This window comes from Xenia sp. Carnegie-2017, unplaced genomic scaffold (genome assembly GCF_021976095.1).
Source record: "Xenia sp. Carnegie-2017 unplaced genomic scaffold, XeniaSp_v1 HiC_scaffold_22, whole genome shotgun sequence".
In the NCBI taxonomy this organism is placed as follows: domain Eukaryota; kingdom Metazoa; phylum Cnidaria; class Anthozoa; order Malacalcyonacea; family Xeniidae; genus Xenia; species Xenia sp. Carnegie-2017.
Genome location: NW_025813485.1, coordinates 4,405,500 through 4,427,944, shown reverse-complemented (window position 1 = coordinate 4,427,944; position 22,445 = coordinate 4,405,500). Strand labels below are relative to the sequence as shown.

General features: G+C 33.4%; 1 protein-coding gene across 1 annotated transcript; it reads left to right on the top strand.

The window, feature by feature from the left end:
* Window positions 1-903: 903 nt before the first annotated feature.
* On the top strand, window positions 904-21,718 carry LOC124447072 (phosphatidylinositol 3,4,5-trisphosphate 5-phosphatase 2A-like). Its single transcript, XM_046997974.1, is given in 35 exon segments — window positions 904-1,280; window positions 2,753-2,813; window positions 2,918-3,068; window positions 4,052-4,169; window positions 4,484-4,609; window positions 6,003-6,081; window positions 6,520-6,600; window positions 6,953-7,015; window positions 7,611-7,668; window positions 7,815-7,886; window positions 8,242-8,330; window positions 8,464-8,569; window positions 8,728-8,849; window positions 10,955-11,035; window positions 13,734-13,851; window positions 14,913-15,015; window positions 15,100-15,232; window positions 16,464-16,563; window positions 16,975-17,066; window positions 17,505-17,589; window positions 17,703-17,792; window positions 17,919-17,989; window positions 18,131-18,188; window positions 18,293-18,382; window positions 18,385-18,410; window positions 18,554-18,641; window positions 19,051-19,147; window positions 19,242-19,294; window positions 19,376-19,465; window positions 20,032-20,100; window positions 20,182-20,221; window positions 20,329-20,362; window positions 20,773-20,823; window positions 20,999-21,165; window positions 21,245-21,718. Coding segments are annotated over 34 exon segments (2,976 nt in total). The 5' UTR covers window positions 904-1,146; the 3' UTR covers window positions 21,146-21,165; window positions 21,245-21,718.
* The last annotated feature ends 727 nt before the right edge of the window (window positions 21,719-22,445 follow it).

Sequence of the window (22,445 nt, the reverse complement as noted above, 5' to 3'; positions counted from 1 at the left end):
GTTGCTCGTGATAAGTATTGCACACAAACTAAGTAATGTATTATTTTCATTCATGGCAAATTGTCGCGCGATCGACTTTTTGCAATCAATTTTTTTTGAATTGTGTGCAGAATGTGATACTGTTCCGTTTGAGAGCTTTACAAGTAACAATTGAAAAGAAAGTGATCTCAAAGCGACAATTTGCACTGAATGGAAATCGGCCTTCACATATATTAATCGATTGCATCAAAAATTTAAACAGATTTCTATGATGAAACAAGAATGAAAATGAAAACCTGTGGAACACTTAATTGAATAGTTGAATTTTACTGCTCTTTACCGTTAACTTGCTGACGTATTTAAACCACGTGATATTAAAGTGTGGAAACCGAAAGTTGTGAGCTCAAATTGTTTGTTAATAAAATGAAATAGAGAATTGCCATCAAACCCAACAGAAATTTTGGAGTTACCAAGGTCGCTCCTAACTGGCTAAAATGAGATCTTGGCTTATATATACCCTGGGAGAAGGGGAATGCCAGGTCCGAAAAAGCTGATTGTGTAGTGTGTACCACCAGAACGTCCAAGGGTCCCTTACATATGTGGCATCGTTACGTACCCCCTGCACTTGTATAGAAAATGATAGTCAAAGAATTCTCGACAATTTTACAAGCACACAACGGACGTTTTCAATTGATTCATTTGATACTACACTATTTTCAGATTAAAATTCCCAAAATTGTTTTATTACAAATCACTAATTCCGTAGTGCATAAATCATACGCTAGCACTACCACCACATTCGAAAAAATTCAAAATTGAAACAAATGTTTTGCGAGGGGGGCGGTGGGATATTGGGGTTATAATATACTAATTTCAATTTCTAATCTGAAATACTTCCGCCTTTAACCATTTTCTACTATGTAAACACACAATAGGAAGCCATGCTGAACAGACTTGGAACTTTCAGAACGACAAATTTCAATGAGAGATATCTTATATTTACAGACAAAAAGATAGAAAATGTAATAGTGGGTTTGTTTCCTGCTCATTTTAGATTGTATTTTTTGTTCTAACTTCAGAACCCACGGCCTAATGGTGATATATTGGTTACATCTTCTTGAGCTTTATTGTTGCGTTTTCGTGAAATAAATATCGGTACACCGTAAAATGCAGTTTCCGTGGGATTTTGGTAAAATCAGCCGCAATGAGGCTGAGCAAATGCTATTAAAGAATGGTAAAAATGGCGCGTTCCTGGTTCGTCAGAGTGAGAGTATCCCCGACGCGTATGTCTTGAGTTTGTGGTACGTTTGTATTTGCCAGTATTGTTTCTTATTCGGTTCTTCCTGTTTTACCAACAGCTCTTTGTGATTGAAGAACAAAAAATGAAGAAGCGCTCAGTAGATGCAGTATTTTAGGAACAAAATCTATTATTTTCACACAAGAACTTTTTATTTCCATTGAATTGATGAATTTGTCTAGCCAAATTTCATTCCACATAATCTCTATGCAAAATGTATTTGCAATATGATGAAGGTTATAGGTTTATTGGAGATACTTTTACCATACTATTTAGCCATTTTCACCACCCCTCCCCCCACACACACACACAAATGCATAAAAATTCATTGTTCATTCGTCAGTGTTGTATCTGTTAGTGGTGGCGCCACACAATTGTCTTTACAATTTATACCTTGGTTAGGTATATGATAACACTTTGTGTTACAGTTCCTGATTCTTACCAATTCAGCAGTCTTAAATGGGCATTTTGAATTTTGGTGCATTTTCTTTTTTCAATGTCATTTATTGTACATATGGAAAATGGGATGGTAAAACATTTTCAGAACAACCTTGATGCCACTGCTATATTAATATAATAACATTGCAGACAAATGAAACAATTTCATTTTTCCAAAGCCATGCTGATTTCTTTTGAATTTATTCCAAAGCCATCATCAGAGAATACATATAATATATGAATCCTAACACCGTTTTTAATATGCACATGAAAAACATGTGACTTGGACAAGATTTGAACTTGCACCTTCGGGATACTAGTCCGCCGCTCTACCTGTTGAGCTACCAAGCCCACAGGGATTGGAGACGAGTCAAATCTCTTAAAACTGTGTATGGGCGAGAGATTCTCGCCACTATAGTTGTTTACTGGATGGCACTGTGTTTTGACTTTATTCCAAAGCCATCATCAGAGAATACATATTATATGGAATATATAGTATCCCGAAAGTGCGAGTTCAAATCTCGTCCAAGTCACATGTTTTTCATGTGCATATTAAAAAACCGTGTTAGGATTAATATATTATATGTATTTCTTTTGAAAGTGAATGGGTTTTTAAATGAAACTAGCCAGGTATGGTAAAATCTATGAATATTCTCCCCTACAAATAACAAATGATTGATGCCAATGTTAAAAACATGGACCTTCAACATGTGATGTGTTTGAAAACAACTACAATAAAAAGGCTGTTTTGTCAACAATATGCTTATCTCAATGGACTTCATACTGTGTAACTATAATTGAAAAGACCATGGTGAAGTATTGTCAATATTTTAAACTGTGCGGGGTTTTCGAACTGACTGTTTACGTGTATAATAGTTTATTTCATTATAGTGAACTAGCTTTCTTATTAAATCTTTCTATTATTTTTTTTCAATCAAAATGTTTATCTTGAGAACTAGTTCTTCCTTTGCAATAGAATTTAGTTAGCATGATTTTTTTGTTGTATGTTTTACAATCATTTATTTTTTTAAATTTTAGGTTTGACAAAATGGTTCATCATTACCGAATATTGAAAAAAGAAGATAAATTTCTTGTGCAGGTCATCTTAAGCATGAATTACGCAAATTCTCATGAATTACATTAAACTTTATAAATTGGACTTTTTGAAATTTGTTTATACTTATAATACTCTGTTCTTTGTAGTATTCAAGTGATAACAAATATTTTTCAAAAGTATTTTCCAATTTGGAGGAAGTGATTGAACTTTATAAGCAGCGTGGCACAGGTTTGGTTCACCCTTTAACACAGCCACTCACAAAGGAAACTAATGTCAGTGATGGGGACGAATTTACAGGTTGGCTCTTTTTATGGTAGCATTCAAGGGTATATTGGAATTGATAAAATATCTGGGGCTAGTTGAACAAATCCAGATACTAGTAGTGCTATTCATTTGACAGTGATTTTTTCAGATGCCAGTGTATAACTATGTCTAATTAATTACCTGGTTTAATAACCCATGATTAATTCTAGAAGAACTTGCATCTTTGCATATGCAGTAATGCCTTAGGAATATCAAGCAAAATGCAATAGTAACCAACTGTATACGTTTTACAAATGCTCACTTTTACTATATCATATGCACACCATGTACTTGTCTTGAGCAGGGGCTTGCACTTGGGGAATAGGAGGGGTGCAGTTGCTTTTCCCAATATTTTTCAAATAACGTATTGAGATATTTTTTAGTTATTTAGGCTTGAGTGATGAGACTCTTTGATCAAAATTTCATTTTATCATTTGATACATTTTGCTCCCCTCCTTTATTTTGTCAAGCAAGTGATTGCACTTGCTGCTGAAACACTGTTTTGAAAAACGTCTACGCTGTAGGACGTACGTAGCTCCTGCTCACAATTCTATCACAGAGTTTGGTTTTTTTTATATTTGTCTTTTTGTTTGATTGAAATTTTTACCTTGTATCTTGTGCACTAATTAGCGTTCAGTATATCGTTGAACTTGGATTACTCACCAAGTGCTTCAGCGGAAATACCACCATGTTTACTTAGAATTCACCAATTTTCATATTTAAATGTAGGCTGCACAAAATATTTTTTTAATTTTTCTTCACGACATCTTCTCACGTTTGTCTCTTTGTATTTACAATATCAAATTTTGATTTGTCTCTCCTAAGAACTTTTTCCTTTTGTTACACCCCTAATTCCCTGTGTGCATTGATATTTTTCGAAAAATCAAGTCTTGAATGTTGCTTTTTAATTACATTTCATTTATGAAAAAGTAAAGCTAAATAAACGTATTGCCGCTGAACTTTGTTGGTATTCGTAGATGATGAGGATGAAGAAGAGAAAGATTTCACTGATTGCGCGTGGAATGGTTCAGATGAGGATGTTGAAACTATTAGCTCATTTTTCTTGAAGAGAATGCAAAGTATTAATACTTCAGAGTAAGTGTCATGCAGGCTCATATTAGGAACAACATTTAGGATTCACGAAGAGCCATGTAATTTATCAACTGTTTTCATGTTTGGATTACCGGATGTTCAAGAGCCAATCATTTTACAAAACGTCATTTCATTTTGTAATGTAACATTTTTATGTTTGAGTATGCGTATTGATATATTGTGATTTTCTACAATCTGATCGGTTGCTGTAACGGTGTCGATATTTTTTAGCTACAACTTTGCTAAGCTTAAGGTGTAGATAGAAAATTATAAAATAATCCAAACCAAATTATATATTTTTATCTGTTTCATCCTAGAGTGGATTCTGATTTCTGCGACAGTGTTAAAAATTACTTGAAAGGTGGATTTGAACGCGATGGGGACAAACCAACGCCCGTTGATCTACAGGAATTAATTATTAACTTTGCTGACGGACTAAAAGGGTAACTAATAGGGCAGTTACTTGTTTGAAATTGGTATCTAGAAAATATTTATTTTTTGTAAAAAATATTTATTTTCATTAACTTTACATTTCTTGTTATTTCGTCAGTTTTTGTTGTCTTGTTTAACATTTCTTTAGACATTCTTCCAAGATCATAGAAATTTTGAGAAATTATTTCAAGAATTTTGATAGTCTTTATTGTAAATTTATTAACATTTGAATATTGGTTTTGTAAAGCACCTTACTCCGGAACATTGATTCTTTCACGAACAGCGTTATATATGAAGTCATATGTAGGTCAGTCCACAAATTTGCGAAGAAGTCAGACAGTGTAGTTTTCAAATATATATATATATATACAATACAGAGGGGAATGTTAAGTAAATCTTTGAGAATCTGCGCGATTTAAGTGCCTATTTAGCTCAAGGAGAAAACGTTTTGAATTTGGATCAATTTTTGGCTTAAGGCAATAATAAATTCTCACATAAAAAAATCTATTTTAATTTATGGATGTATTGCAAGCTGTAAACAATAATATAAACTTTCATTATCCTTACAATGTCAACAATTTGAGACAAATATTCTATTGTATTGTTTTGCTTAAAACAGTGTAAGTCAAGTAAAACAGGTGATCCTTTTTTGCCGTAAAATTGACAAAATCAAAAATTGAAAGATGTGAACTATAGTTACAAATTAAAAAAATGTTTGAGACTTAGACTGATTTCATAAGTTTTGAAAGTGGGGTTAAATTTAGACTATTCAAATGGCTTGACTTATCATTGTAATTAAAGTCTTGAACTCATAAAAACTTCAATATTAAATGAGACAAGGAAAGCAGATAATCTTTGTTTTGCCATGAAGCTTTTGTTCATGATGCAAGAAAATTATTGACAGTAAATGAGAGAGTTGTACTGTAATAGATTGTAATTAAAAATGTATTAATGTGTAAGGTTAGCTTATATTATAATGTCAATATGGCAGAATTTATTCAAACTTTTGCAGCATCCTTGAATGTTATAGTTTATTTTATGAAAACAATAAAAATCCCGTCTGGTGCCATGCTTCCCCATACCCCCAAGACAATTGAGCACAAGTGCGTCGCATGTTAAAGTTTACGCCAGATCCGACTGGGTATGCCAATAGTATGCTTCATACAGTCCATTTCAATGTCCATTTTCAATCAATTTACTGTGAGGCTATTTTTAAGAAGTAAACTTTTTTGAAACTTTGCATTATCTCTTGATCCCTAGTTAAGGATTCATGTCTGTTATTTTAAGAGAAACATATCCATTCTTGTAGTTATTTATGATTTAAATCAATATGCTTCGCTGTGTTGTAACTTTAGAACTCTTGCTTTCACTTCAGTGTTATTTATTCTTTTTCTTGATTTTTAGGGAGGTTAAACAGTTCCTCAAAAAGATTCTGTTTCTGCAAGATCTTTTTTCAACAGACCATTCTATTAAAGTAGCACCGGTAAGATTAGCCAATTACCGTAAATAGTCTTGTCCAGTTGGTTGATGGTTGAACTTGAACCATTTAATAAACCTACACGCATGTTCTTCCTGTAAACAATTTTGTGATCATTGTTTTATCATACCATGAGTAAAATACACTTGACGATTAGTTCACGTTTGCTGACCCGAAAAAATCGTCAATTAATTGTGCATTGTTTTTTACGATTGATGATTTATAAAAATCATAAAAAAAGGAGACTTTATTTTCTATTTTATATACAACTTTATATGTATTCTATTTGTGGTAAGTGAAATAATTTCATCCATCGTATCTTTAGGGAGGATTTAGTCCTGAAACATCGTTAAATCATGTTATTCTCTAAATCTACTTATTTACATATGAGTATATATAGATTTCTTTATCTTGAATTTAAACCTTTATTATTTGAATATCTAGACGCGTGCTGTTTCAAAATTTGAGGATTTTATGCAAGATCTGGCGACATGTGTGGCCGGAATAAAGACTCTTCAAACGTTGGTAATAATGACTTACCAAAAAGCCTCTAATGTTAATTGTCATTTTAAATCCGGACGACATTCTTCTTCAAAATAAAGTCTAAAATTATAAATTGTCTCATTTTTCTCTTTTTTCGCCATGTCATTAATAGCTTATAATGGTTTGTGAGGTAACAGGTTAAGTTGCAACGCAAATAATTGGTCAAATTTTGCATCTTGTGATCTCCATTTACGATTTTGCATTGCATAATATTCATTTCGCGCGCACACGTACAATAATGTACATTTCAAGTTATTCGGATCATATTATAATCAATTACATTCATGACATATTATTTTGATGAATATGGAATAAATTGAAATTGTATTTTTAGGTAAAGAAATCTCATAAAGATTATATGACAACTGTGGATGATGAAGAATCACGAACGTTTGAGGTACGTATAACAAAACGTTGTTTATAGAATATTTTCATCAATTGAAGTATTCATGACTTTCCCTTTGTTCTTTCACGTCATTTTTTTTTGGCGGGCTTTTTTATTTAAAGATGTTGTTTAGACTGGGCAGTGCTCTAAACTCCTTCATCGAGTAAACCTTTTGGCATTTTTGCTGTTTGCGTTTTAATACACTGTGATTGGAGACTTGGAAGGGTCCTTTAATCTCTGGCCAATCAAAACTCGCTGAGCCATTGAGTCGAGAATTCTTTGTTCGTTGATGTTTTTCTAGCCAATAAAACAAACATATAATTTACTATAACATTAACAGTTCTGTCTAAATATTAGCACGCGGCTTCGAATTCTGAGGAATGTTGAATTTCTTTTTTGGAAAATTGCCGCCTTTCACTTACCAAAAACAGTTTCTGTTTTAACAAAATTATGTGTTGATAATTTATGAAATTTATGAAATTTTTGCATCGCCAGTGCTTAAATTTACTATGATACTTCACGTACTTAAAAAAGTATTTATTGATGAATGTACTTAAATTATTTCATAATAGAAGTACGTAATCAATGTAGAACATTTTGTCAACAGGTTACAAAATGCGATTTTTTCAAGACGAAATTGTTTTTAAAAGTTGATGTTAGTGAAGGTATACTTTTTAACATCTTTTTGTCATGTGATCCCCGCATATGCATCTAAGTAAATGCTGTTTATCGTTATTGCATGAATTTAATGTCAATTTGTGATAAGTTACAAAGTAGATTTAAATAGTTGAATGTTTAAAAATAATTTTAGGAAAGCTTTTGTTCATGAAGAGTACGAAAGACTCGATAGAAGATTGCTACTTAATAATTGAACATGATGAAAGTAGGTATATAGTTGATAAATTATACATGTCATATTATTGTCAGATTGTTTATATAATATCATTTGCATGCTTACATCATGTACAGACACGTAGCTATTTGTGATATTTATATCTTCACACGTGCATGTCATTTCATATGCATAGCTACACACACATACAGGCATTTAGCTTTATTTCATAATCATATCTACACACCATACAGGCACATTTTATTTCAAGTTAAGTGTAAACCTAATTTCCTGAGTGTGTGTAAAATGCACCTTGAAAAAGTGTGGTAAGTTTGTACATGGTTGAATCTTTAGCATACCTTTGGTATGTAAACTTCATTAACCTGGGTTTTTTTTCTTTTATAAGTTTTGCAATTGGTCAAAGACCAGGTTTCTCCCAAATTGACGTTGAATATGAAAAAGGAACATCGAAAGCTTTTTCTCAAAGATATTAAGGTACATACTTGTTTGCATTCGTTTTTGCACTATTAGATAGCATGGAACAATTTTAAAGCGTCAGAGAGGAGAGATTTAGAGCCATCTACTATATATTTAACCGATGACATTGATTCGTGCACTTTCTTTATAGGAGCGCGAAAAGTTATGTTTGTTAGTTCATCATATGTTGAACTTACGTAATCCGAATAAGAACACACCGAAATCAATATCTGTATTTGTTGGAACATGGAATATGGGTACACCAGATACTATTATAATCATATTGAGACTTTTTCAAATTTGCTTTTCATATGTGCCCTCAAATAAGAATGGTGATTTTTGCAAAAATTCTTCAAAGCACCCAACTTATAGTTTTCTCTACTTATGTGTATATTGTGATGATACTTTTTTTAAGGAAACAATACTCCAGCAGCAAAAATCGACTCGTGGTTATGTTGTAAAGGTTTAGGGAATACAAACGGTTCGATCTTTAAAGAAGCTTTTATGGGGCATGATATATTCGCCATTGGGACGCAAGTAAGTTTGTAAAACTTTTCACAGTGAGTGCTTGTTGATTAAAGCAAGTAGATATACAGACTTAACTTAAGTCAAAGTCTGATTGGAATTCGACATAATCATCAGGAAGAACGAAGGAGATACGTGACAATCATGAAAATACGTTTCAGTTAGTCTTCGCGCCTTCTGAGGGATTATTTAAGATGGGAACAAAGATGATATCGTGATGAGAGTAGATGAACATGTTACTCCTTCGTTTCTGCATAATAACAATGTAGATGTCAACTTAGAGTTAGTCTCGTTTAGTTTACGAATTTTTCTACGTCATTAGTAGCTACGTCAATTATATACATGGCTATGATCACAAATTGTCAGTAGCACACTCATATCGTGGTATTAGCTGTACGTGAATACAAAGTCCCTCGGCGTACCTCGATGTAAAGTATTAAGATTTGCGTCTTTTTAAAACTTGAATTTAAAGTTACTGCATGTACAAAATTATGTACTAAGACTTTTCCTTTGATAGCACCTTGATATAAATGCTGAGATATCTTTGGTCAATAGGTTTATGGTAATTTTTTGAGAATGTTTGTGCTGTGAAAACTGGAACATCCTGCTGAATTAAATGTCGTTGCTATCTTGACTTCAACCTTACTTTCATAAGATGTTGATATTGTCCTTTACTTCATGCAGTAAAAATGAAGGCATCTATCCAAGCATTCTAGACAGTAGCTTGTACAGATTTCGCTGTGTCAATTGTCATGTCATGTGGTATTTCACAAGTTTTCTTTATGCGATCTAAGCAATTGTCAGTTTTTAGTCGTATTTCTCTTACATTTGGCAAATGTATACCTTTATCTATCGCTAAATTTCTCATGTTTTCTTTGTCGAGTTTTCATTATCTTGGTTTCGCCATTGGCAAACATAAATCTTTAACTCTTTTCCAAAATGCCTTGTGTAGTTTGAGGATATTCAACTTTTATTGTTTAAATTTAGAGCCCCAGTATTTTTGGTTGAAATATTTGCCATCCTTGCCTCCTTTAGCTTCGTTATCTGCAAATTGAGTTTCAAATTCTTACTAAAGGATGTTTTCTATCTTATCAGCTTCATGGACAACGCTGAACAAGTATTTTTTCTCTAAACATTGACTGCTCATTTTGAATTGGAATTATCCTCGTCTCATTTTATGAATATCTTGTGTAGTGGATGCATTAATCTTTTGTTCGTCTCTTGTAGCTTTAGTGGATTTGCACATGGCGTTGACTATATACTGGTGCATGGCTTTAGGCACTGTGGATAGATTTTTTGCTCACTCAAATTGTTATTCCTTTTGTTAGAGCCCATATTTCTGAATTGAATCGTGGTACTGCTACCTTAGTACAGTTTTCCGGTTGTTGGTGCTTGTTAAATATCGTTTTCAGCTTTTATGGTTTCAACATCGAGCTCCAATATTTTTGGTTTCAATATCTGCCAGTTTTAATGGCCCAGTCTTGTCTCCTTTATACTTACATGTATCTTTGCTATCTGCAAATTGAGTTGCAAATTCTAACTGAAGGGTGCTTTCTCTCTCATCAACATTGTAAAATTTTCGTGGTTAGCCGTAACTAAGTTTTTGCGTCATCATAGTCATATTCGTGATCATTTGAATTGACTCGTTGTTGTCGTTGATGTTCTGCTGTTTGGTTTTCCCTATTTTATCCGATGGGTCCATGGATTTTCCATTGTCTTGGGAAGCGGAATGTTGTATGTGAGTGTCGTCTTCCATACCAATAGAGTTTGCAACCGTTGAGAGAATGTTTAAAGAAGCAAGCAAAGACAGAAGCTTAGGATAAAGAATGTAGTGACTGCATTCAGGCCTGTTTCAAACGTCGCATTTTACATGAGCCGAATGCATGTAAAACAAAAGATAATGAAAATTTTTATCTCATTTTCTTTTGTTTTTAATACACTCGGCGCATGTGAAATGCGACGTTTGAAACGGGCCTCATTTTGCGTCCATAACTGAGTGTACAAACTATTTCTGTAGAAAACTCTGGAAAAGAATTTTCGTTTTTATCGGTCAATTAAGCACAACTTGTACTGTCAATCTTTTAAATATGTTTAGATTTTATGTTTTATTTTTCCAGGAAAGTGGAATGAATGAAACAAGTTGGATAGCATTTTTAAAGAAAGCGCTGAAAAGGCAATTTTCAATTGAGTATGACACGGTAAGTCTTGTTGTACAATTTTATATTTGATTTTCGTCCAACTTGACAATAAATGAACATAATTTTTATCGTATTTTTAATGACTTTGACACTGGTATATGATGCTTCTATAATACTTGTGCATTTTTAGTTCAAAATTTCCATGGAATTTATGGTGGCATGTTTGGTTTAATTAATAAAATTTGCTAAATAAGAAATAATAACTGAGAGACTGCAAAGCGAAGTCAGAGTTACAATGTAAACTGGCTTTTTCACGCTGTAACTATAATAGCACTTTATACTTACATCCCGTTCATTCTTTAGCATTAACTCAATGTTTATTTCCGTGATATGTTTATATTTGAAATCACTGGCACGTAACAAATAAGCTGCAATGAAAGTGAATACTATGAGCTCAGAATCCACCTTTTCGACTATAAACACACGCGTCAAAAATACGTGATAAAATTGCAAAATTCGGACAATCAAATGGTCAGACATGTTATTGTATTTGTAGAATAGTGGTAATAGAATAGAAAGAAGATGCTCTTGGGGCATTTGTAAATCTTATTTTAGAAATCCAGAACGACTAATTATAAAGGCAGAAGGTGTAAGAGTGAATAAAAACCATTTTCTTCAAAATCAAAGGAACGCTTGTATATGAAATGATATATATATGCAGATATAAAGTTATAGAAAAAAATTTTATAACATTGTTGCTGATATTACAAGTACAGTAAAAAAGTGTTGAATAATTTGATATGCGTATGTCAAGACAAGCTAAAGAAGACAAAGAGCATGCCAAAAAAATGATTGAAATCTTGCTCAGCGCATATACAAGCACCAATTTCAAAGCTCGCTGTGTCACAAATTAATTGAGTAGTAATGTGAGCATGCGTAGTCAACACCACCAACTGTCCAAGCTCATGGTCACGGCAACGACCAACTGGATGTACTAGTAACGATTATCGAGTAAATAGCTCCCTCAGTCACAAATTTTCAGATAAATCATCTGCGCATGCGCAGTCTGCTTGATCATGCGCATTCGACTTGACCAGCTGCCCAAGTTCATGGTCATGGCAATGATAAACGATATGTACTTGCACTACATTTGTGGCAATTAACTCACTTAGTCGCAAATTATCAGAGAAATATCTGAGCATGCGCAGTAACGATGTCAATCATACCACAACTTTCGTATGCCTTTGAATTTATGCATATATATATAAAGTAAATACTGTAGATAGTAGATGTCAACTAGCAGTGAAAGCTGGGTGCGATTAGGCATGCAGTGGCTTAGGGGCCCAGACTTTGGTCGCGACCGCACTCTCCCTGCGTACCCTGAGCAAAGCCTATCGCAGGTGATCTCGGGGCCTGATGGGCGGAAGCTTGCTATTGCATCTCCCAAGTAGGATAGCGTGGAGGGGCCGAAATCTCCTACCGAAACGTTAACATGCGGCGTTCTATTGCCTTACGCTTATTAGGGTATCGGGAAGCATGGACCGAAAACGGGTTTTTTTTGCTTTCGAATTTCATCTTTTTGTTTATTTTGCAAGAGTTCTTCTCGTAAAATAAATAAACCTAGCAATGTTTCAATTAACTTCTTTTGTCACTGTGCTTTTCTCTGACACTTAAGTAAACCTTAAACATGTTTTATACAATTTTTATTGGTTTATATCTTTATGATTTAACTCTCTCATTTACTGCTTCTCATGTATCACGAGGAAACCATCCATAGGCTTCATGGCAGACACATTCCCTTGATTAACATGAGACGCTCTAGTGCTCAACTATCTTGGGGTGTCGGGAGGCATGGACCGAAAACGGGATTGTTTTGTTTTCAAAATTTTTCTTTTTTCTTCACAAGAATTCTTCTCATAAAAGTAACTAGAACATCCAAGGATACTGCAAATGTTCAAACAACTTCTGCCTTTTTGACTTATAATTTAAACCAACTCTAAGCATGTTTATACTTTTTTTAACTTGTTACCTTTTACAATGTTACTTTCTCACAAGTCTCTCGTGATGAACGAGTTTTTACGAAATAACATTTTATTCAAGCCATTTGTATCGTCTTAATTGAACCCTGATGTCATAAAATTTTATTTCATTTAAAATAGTAAAACTGTTTTTACCTTACTTGTCTAGATTGAATCATGAAAATATTGTAACTTCACTTCTCGAGTAATTTTGCGATTAAATAGTTTAATATTTAATATTGATCCAAAATGGTTTAATCTTTACTGTTATGCTTTATGCCTTTATAAATAATCGTTCTGAATAACTAGAATCAGATTCACAAATTAAAGTCAGTTTGCCTGTTATCCGTCAGGAGAAACTGACCACGACACATTAATAGCAAGATTTAGTTAAATATTAAATATACCCGTTTATTACCAGAGTGTAATGGTGACTCTTACACTTGAGACCAGGACGTACGGTTTCATGAAGTTAGATTGTATACAGTAAAGTCACCAATGTCGTCAATCTAAAATAAGTGAACGTTGCATTACGCTAGCGGTGAACCTCTGAAATATTATCACTGATAATTATGTGCATGCGTATCGAGTATCTGTATTTTCATGGGTTTTTCCCAACAATTAAACATCTGTTACCTTATGTACACCCACTAATAAAAAATGAGACATTTTATAATGTACAGTAGGTTATTGTGGTGTCTCAATGGAAACAATTGCAGTTATGAGTTTTCTATGAATAGGTTGGAGCACAGTCACTGTGGGGTATGCGTCTGGTTATTCTTGCAAAACCCGAACATGCTAACAGAATCAGCAGAGTTGTAAAGTCTACGGTGAAAACTGGGATTGCCAATGCAATGGGTAATATATGTGAAACATTCAAAAAAGACGATGAACAATGACTGAAAGATAGAGGATGAACAATGATTGAAAGATAGGATGAACAATTATTGAAAGGTAGAGGATGAACAATGATTGAAAGGTAGATGATGAACAATGATTGAAAGATAGATGATGAACAATGATTGAAAGATAGATGATGAACAATGATTGAAAGGATGATGAAGATGATTGATGATGATGAAAGATAGATGATGAACAATGATTGAAAGATAGATGATGAACAATGATTAAAGATAATGGGATAGATTAAATGATGAAAGTGATGGAAATAATGATGAATGATGATGATGATGAACGATTAAATGATGATGATTGAAAGTAGACAATGATTGATAATGATAGCGATAGATTATGTGATTGAAAGTAGATGATGAACAAATTGGGTAGATGAACAATGATTGAAAGTAGAGATGAACAATGATTAAATGATGAACAATTAAAGATGATGAACAATGATGTAATGATGAACAATTAAAAATGATGATGATTGAACAGTGGATGATGAAGATTATGAACAATGATGGTAGGATGAAAATAAAATAATGATTGAAAGGTAGAGATGAACAATGATTAAAGTACATGATGAATTAAATGGAAGGATTTGATTGGATAGATGACAATGATTGAAAATAGATGATGAACAATGATTGAAAGGTAGAGGATGAACAATGATTGAAAGGTAGAGGATGAACAATGATTGAAAGGTAGAGGATGAACAATGATTGAAAGGTAGATGATGAACAATGATTGAAAGGTAGAGGATGAACAATGATTGAAAGGTAGAGGATGAACAATGATTGAAAGGTAGATGATGAACAATGATTGAAAGATACATGATGAACAATGATTGAAAGATAGATGATGGATAATGATTGAACGGTAGAGGATGAACAATGATTGAAAGATAGAACAGGAACTATGTGTAAAATCTAGTAAATTAAGATAAAGGAACGACAAACGATCTTTCCATACATCTTTGTCAAGACTGTAATAGATTTCTATGTTGATTTTAAATAAAGGAAACAAAGGAGGAGTTGGAATATCTTTTGATTTTTTAACAACGTCATTGTGCTTCATTAATTGCCATCTCACATCAGGAAGTGAAAAATTAAGAAAGGAAAGGTGCGCAATTATATGTCTTGTGATCATCAATTACTCATCAAAATGACGACATTATTAAAAAGTTGTGATGTGTACACACTTTAGGCGCGGGCAAAATTTCTCAGACATCTTGAAAGGTTTGAATCTTGGTCATAAAGGTGCTTTTGATTTGACAAATCAATTCCACGACGTATTTTGGTTTGGAGATTTAAATTACAGGATTGATATGTCGTACGAGGTAAATTCGGTTTAATTTAAGTTTCTTTACAAGTATATATATATATATATAGTACGGATAATATTCCTGGATAAAAGAGCGCTCAATATTCTATATATTAGAAGAGCGTAAGATAAAATGAACTAAAATAAAATGGACAATTGTTTGCTGTCGCTACTCGGAGTTTCACGCCGTAGGGCGATCTTCAGGCAACTGACAGATAATATTTTATTTGCTGACTATATACATCGACTAAAAGGTGTTAAGTTACATGACGGCATGCACTAAACATATCGGAACGTTTATTTAAAATGCTCTTTTTACGTCCTTTCAGGATAAGTAGCCTTTCTTCAAGGCAAAGACGGCAGGTTCTTTGGTTTTTGTTCGGAGGTGGAAGTTGTTTGATGAAGTCCCATTTAATGTTGTAGTTACGTTTGTTTTCTTTCAGTGTCCACGTGTATTTAGAAAGTTCTGTCTCGTTGCGGTATTTAATGTTCGTAATTGATTTAATGTGGTTTCGATATCGTGTCTTAATTAAAGTTTTGATGAAAGTTATGAAAGTTTTCATAACCAGACACAACAAGACTATTTTAAAAAGACTTAACCCAGAAACAACCCAGAACAAGAAGAACCCCCCAAAGAAATGTAACTGCAGACAGAAACACCTGTGCGCGACAAACGGCAATTGCCTGAAACCCAACGTGATTTACAAAGCCGACGTGACAACGACTGACAACAACGAAACAAAAACTTATATAGGTGTTACTGCATGCGCTTTTAAGACACGATATCGAAACCACATTAAATCAATTACGAACATTAAATACCGCAACGAGACAGAACTTTCTAAATACACGTGGACACTGAAAGAAAACAAACGTAACTACAACATTAAATGGGACTTCATCAAACAACTTCCACCTCCGAACAAAAACCAAAGAACCTGCCGTCTTTGCCTTGAAGAAAGGCTACTTATCCTGAAAGGACGTAAAAAGAACATTTTAAATAAACGTTCCGATATGTTTAGTGCATGCCGTCATGTAACTTAACACCTTTTAGTCGATGTATATAGTCAGCAAATAAAATATTATCTGTCAGTTGCCTGAAGATCGCCCTACGGCGTGAAACTCCAGTAGCGACAGCAAACAATTGTCCATTTTATTATATATATATATATATATATCATTTTTATATCACATGCGAATGCGATGTCACTTTTAAATTTCTATTACCGTTTTCGAACGGTATTTAGGAAATCATGAAAGCTATCGAAGAAAAGGATTACCAAAAGCTTTTGAGACAAGATCAGTTGACGAAGGAAAAGAATGAGGGAAACGTGTTTTTTGATTTCTGTAAGTTAAATTTTAAAAGTCATCATTAAGAGATCAAAACCCAAACATGTTCGTATTCACTGTTGTTCAAGCATAAGTGACCACCTTTTGCGAAACATCGATATATGTGTTCATTACAAATACAGAAAGGAGCTTGGTAACTTTTTCAAAATATGTTTTTAATAAAACAAGTACAACTAAAGATTGTAAAGTAAAGATTCTCAACATTTCCAAAACGGTGAAATATGTAGTCGGATTCGCTTTGTACTCACACTTACCTAAATCTTAAGTGGTTAATGTATTTAATGGCTATGTTGATAGTTGAGAGACTTGTGAGTTGTGCTATTTTGTTAAACTTCATTGCAAATGCGCCATTAGAATATTAAGAAAAGTATGCCTAAAGTTAAAGACATCAAGTACACTTCTTTCTAGGTGAAGATCTTCCTTGCTTTCCTCCGACATACAGATACAAAAAGGAACACGTGACACATATTTACATATCAAATCGAAACGGACTGGGGTTAGTATGGAATTTGCTCAGAACTTTTCTCAGGCAATTACAACTTACGCGTTTTAAAAAGAAAACTTTAGTCCAAGCAACAGCTTCATTGGCATCTTTCGAAACAATTGCTCCTTAGTTCAAGCAACTACTCCTGAATTTAAGCAACTATACCTCAATCCAAGCAAATGCTACTCATCCATGCAACTACTGCTCACTTTTAGAAACTTTATTCAGTTGTATAGGGAAATTGCCCGCATGTTTACTCCATAGACATCTTTTCAAGCATTGCTTCCCAGTCAAAACAACTATGTACCTCAGTCCAAGATTTCTCCATAGTTTAATTTTAAGCAGTGACTTTTTATCGATAAATATAATACAAACTTATCTTTGTATGTGTATAGTCTTAATAGCTGAGATTTCATTCCTATGCATGGGAAATAAGACTCCTGCACGTTTTTAGAATGATCGCATCAACGTTCCATCATGGTGTGATAGAGTGCTGTACAAATCTTTTCCTGACTTGAAGCCCATGCAAGTCTTATACGGTTGGTGAAGTTTGAACATTATTCTCATGTTGTTCGCATGTTTAGATTTTCTTTATGTTTTCATAGTCATTCTCCAGTCCAGTGTTTACATAAATGACATCAATTTTCTATAGGTTGTACTGAGGACATCGTGACAAGCGATCACTCTCCTGTTTTTGCTTCATTCGAAGTTCCAGTTATTAGTCATTTTGTTGCTTCGCCTGGTATATCGTTTCCTATTGATTTGTGAACATTTTTTAGTTTAGATCGCTGCAAATAATTCAAATTGTACTGTATTTCTCTTTTTGTATAGTTTCTCCTTCATCATACGTAAATGTGGTCTCGTTTAGATCGAGGAAGACAAATAGCTCAATCGAAAAAGCCATCTTGCAAGATTAAATTTGAGCGTGTAAGAGTGAAGGTATAAACACTAAAGCATTTCTGTAAGAAGTGTTGCAATTCATCTTGATCTTTATTTCACGAGTGATGAGCTCAATGTTTGTATTGAGTATATAGTTCAGCGTGCTTGCATTATATTATTGTTGTTATTTTGATTACGCAGCTAAACACAGTAAGCAAAACGGCATTTTATTTGGAGTTTCATTCGGCGTGTTTAGCGAGTAAGTTCTTGGATAGTACATTGTACATTGCTAATTTTGTAACACTCCCCAAAAAATTTGTGTTCTACGATTTATATTTTCTACGAATGCTTTTTTCTTATAAGCAAGTAAAAAAAGTAAAATGGACTGGAAACACCTTTGCGAGAACCGCCACAAAATGTTAGTTCGAAACAATCTTTCACAAGTTGCTTGGAGTGGTCTAATCCATCTTACTTTCCTGAGGTAGGTTAAACACTCGCGGCTTTCTACAAAAAATAGCTTTAGAAACAATTGTTTACATGCAAACATAACATTTATCTTGGAAAATCAGTGAATATATTTTATTACTATTTGTTATAATAGTGAATGTTTTGATATGTTTTTAGTTGAATCCCATCCTGGACAACCCCGAGTATCTTCGAGAACAGTATATGCTTATAGCTGTTAAATCTGAGGCTGGTGATGAGTCTTACGGTAAAGATTTTGCAAAGATTATTTACGTATTTTCGAGTAAAGAATAATTGTATAAATTGTTTACATTTTTTTAGTTAAACGACTTCTTAATTGTTGTGTGATTTTACCACAGTTTAGAAACAAACAGTAGTCCCATTCTATAGAAATTTTTTTGTGTAGCGCATATTTATTACGCATGTGATTAGCATAGTGACAGCCAGCCAATTGCTTTTTCGGCCGATAGGAGCGCTGAGATGGCGAGCCGCAGCCAATAATCTAACTAAATATACAGTACCAAGTTGCACAATGGAGTGAGAGTACTGTGTTTGTTTCTCTACTGTGATTTTATATTATCATTAAATTATTCTTCTGAAGCAACTAATTTAATATTTTTATGCTATCTTATGATAACTGATGTTTTTTGAAACAGGAGAGTATGTTATACCATTAAATCATCATTTATCAAACAAACCACTGGAGTTTGAAGGCGTTCTAACCCATGGTGGTATACGACTTGGCGAAATTTGGTAGTAACTTTTTACTGTCGTATTTAATATTTTATTTCATGAAATACTTTTGTGACGTCAACTGTGAATTTGATATCTTGTTTTGTATTTTTAGTGGTACCATGAATGTTATAAATAAAAAACAAACATCGATTCGTGTAAAGCAAGGTTTTGCTATCTTCCTATGTAGCTGAAGTTTATCGCCAACTGAACATAGCGTTTAATGTTGATATTATTAACTATCCTTAGGATCAAGAGCACATCCGTCTACGGCAATTCAAAACAGACCTTACAGTTGTGTAGCTCCAGCTAGTGACCATCCTCCGATTTCTCCAAAATGTAATATTTTTGTTTAGTTTTTCTAAAATTGTGTTTTTGTTTTCTTTATTACAAGCTTTATGAATCATCAAATTTTATGATTTGTTTCGCTATCGGAGAATCATTTACTAAATGAGACATTTGCATGCTGATATCTTTGTCGGCATTAAGTCCAATATTATAGATTTATTGTGGACACATGTGATGCATATTTTGAGTATAAAATAAAATAAAACGCACAGTGTATGTGTACAATGTTTACTTTTTATCGAGCCTATATAAAAAACATACATTTTATAATATGCACCTTACTATGTGAGAAATCCCCTAAGACTTTTTACATAAACTGCGCACAAAAAATGAGGACGTAGAATTAACAGCCCTGGCTAGCACAATGAAATATGAAGTTTAATAAACATCAGAATGCCAAAAACATGCATTCACGATATATTAGGATGGTGAAAATTAAGAGCGACTGCTCAGAAGACTATGTCTTACGAAATCAAAACAAACCCTAATTCTGACTTTCTCTTTGACTTGTGAAATGTTGTGGTGTTTTCTGATAAAACTCTCTTTTTCTCGTACAGCTGTTTCATTGCCAAGACCTCCCCCACGAAATGTTCCACCATCAATTTCTTCATCAAGAGACTTGTCAGGTAGTGTACTATCTTTTGTATTCGGTATTTTGGTTGATTCCTATGGACTCTATTTTTTTATAAACTTATTTCTGTATTTAGGTCATTCATCTGCGAGTACTTCGAAATTTGATAATTACGTGTAAGTAAAATGAAAGAAAGTGACAAAAATTTTTGGTTAAAAATCTCTTTAATAAATTCAACACTACCTATACCTTGTATATACTTAATGTTCACTTTACTTTCTAGGTCGTTTTCAAATCCCATTCCATCAACTTCAAACGTAAGTCACAGAAATAAAATTGCTTATTTTGACATGGAATTGTAAAATAGTTTTCACCTCGCAGACTGTAATCGTAGGCATTTTCGCGGATAATTTTACTGCATTAAAACGCCGACTTCACTGACATGATATCCTTTAAATGCAAAAGTTTTTCACACTTTGATATAAAATATTTGAAATGTTTATAGCTTTGATAAACATATGATTTGATGACGTCACATGTTACGTTATTTTCTTTCCAATCTTTTCAATCCATAAGCTGTACACTATTTCTGACGATTTCTAACTCAACGGAAAGAAATCGTCAACTGTATGCCGTTGTAACCGCTAAATGGAAAGAAATCGTTAAAAATGACGCGTGTTAAAAGAAGAATTTATCTCATCTGTGATACAAAATGTTATATTTTTAGAAAATTGACGTGCCAACTGACTCTTCATCGCCACCACCTCTTCCTGCAAAGGTATTTCTAAAATACTTTTTAGTGAATCATGCATCACTTTATTGATTTTTACTTCTCTTTTTGAACATTGATGTTTCAACAACTTCGTCGATCATTTACATTTTGTGTACAGCCTGAATAATCTATGATATATAGTATACAATACATTCAGCGCATATAATAACGATATTTTTAGAAGAAGAATCGACAGCCTAAAACAGTGGAAGATTTTCTATGCAATCTTGGTCTGCAAACTTACATTGATGCTTTTAATGAAAATGGCTTTGATGATTTAGAATTTCTGGAAAATTTAACTTCTGATGACCTAAAATGTTTGTCATAAACAGTACCCACATACAGCAAGTACGTTATGTAACGTTAGGCCAAGTGTATTTATCGAACTGCCCACCCTTCTTATTCTAGTCTTCAATTGTTCTTTCAGATATTAGACGCCGTTCGGAAATTGAAAAACGATCGTATTATCAGAGGATAGTTGTTGTATTCAGTCATGTCGACATTGCTGTTATGACGCATTAACGCCTTGTTTTCAGATTTTGACCATGAAGTCTGGACGATCAATATAATCCATTTTAATGTGCTAGCCTCACGCAAAAATCCGAAGATATAATTTTGTAGTTGTAAAAAGGAACGATGAGGAATTTGTTGACTGTCCCTTTAGTACGAATCTGTGGTACAAACAAAGACGCGTTTAACATTATGTACATGCACCTGGTCTTTATTATCCATCCACAAACAACACTAAGAAAGTCATTATCTGATCATTGAATGTGGCAAGATAAGTCAGTACATTTCAGATATTTTACAGTAAATATGTTGTGAATAATCATGTTTTAATGCGAAATTGTTTTAATCAAATATAATATAAAGATTTGCTGGATCGCAGCGATTTTGTGTACAATTGATATTTGCGACATAGCTCCATAAAAAATTCGACACTTCTGAATTTTATGTCTTTATGCCTGCTCATCATTACGAACAAGAAAAAGTTCGATTGTTTTCATTTCAATTGCAATATTTTATGGTTTGTGGCTGCATTTCATCATGTGCTGACTGTCTGTATTTTCATCACCTTATTGAGTTTTATTTTCAGCAAGCTTGGCAATGAAATTTGTGTAATAAGAGATTCATTTCTATTTAATTACCATTTCCATTTAAAAAAACGTGCACTCATTGAGCTGGTTTGCATAGTAAGATAGCCTGCAAAACAAGACAGCTTTTATTTTTTTATTTGGAATTTATGCTCTTGCATTGCATATTTTGTGTATCTACTTTATTAAGCCAATATATCATCCTTTATAAGGTTGATGCACACGCAAGTCATTATGGTTGGGTGCGCTAATTACTCGTGCTCTGGAGTGACAAGAGTAGAAGTATTGGCTTGTGTAATATACGAGAAGATATGACTTTGCGGCCGAATTCGTCGTCCTTGAGCATGCATGCATGGTGTTTATGTTAATGCTTTTCTTAGTGTTAATGTTAATGTTTGTGATTGTGTTAGTGTGATAATGTCTTAGGGGCTGATTACATGGTACCCGGGATTCACGGTAGCTGGCATTACCAAACATCAAAATATAGGCCATTGCTACAAATGAATCGATGAGAGAGTATATGTTAGACAAATT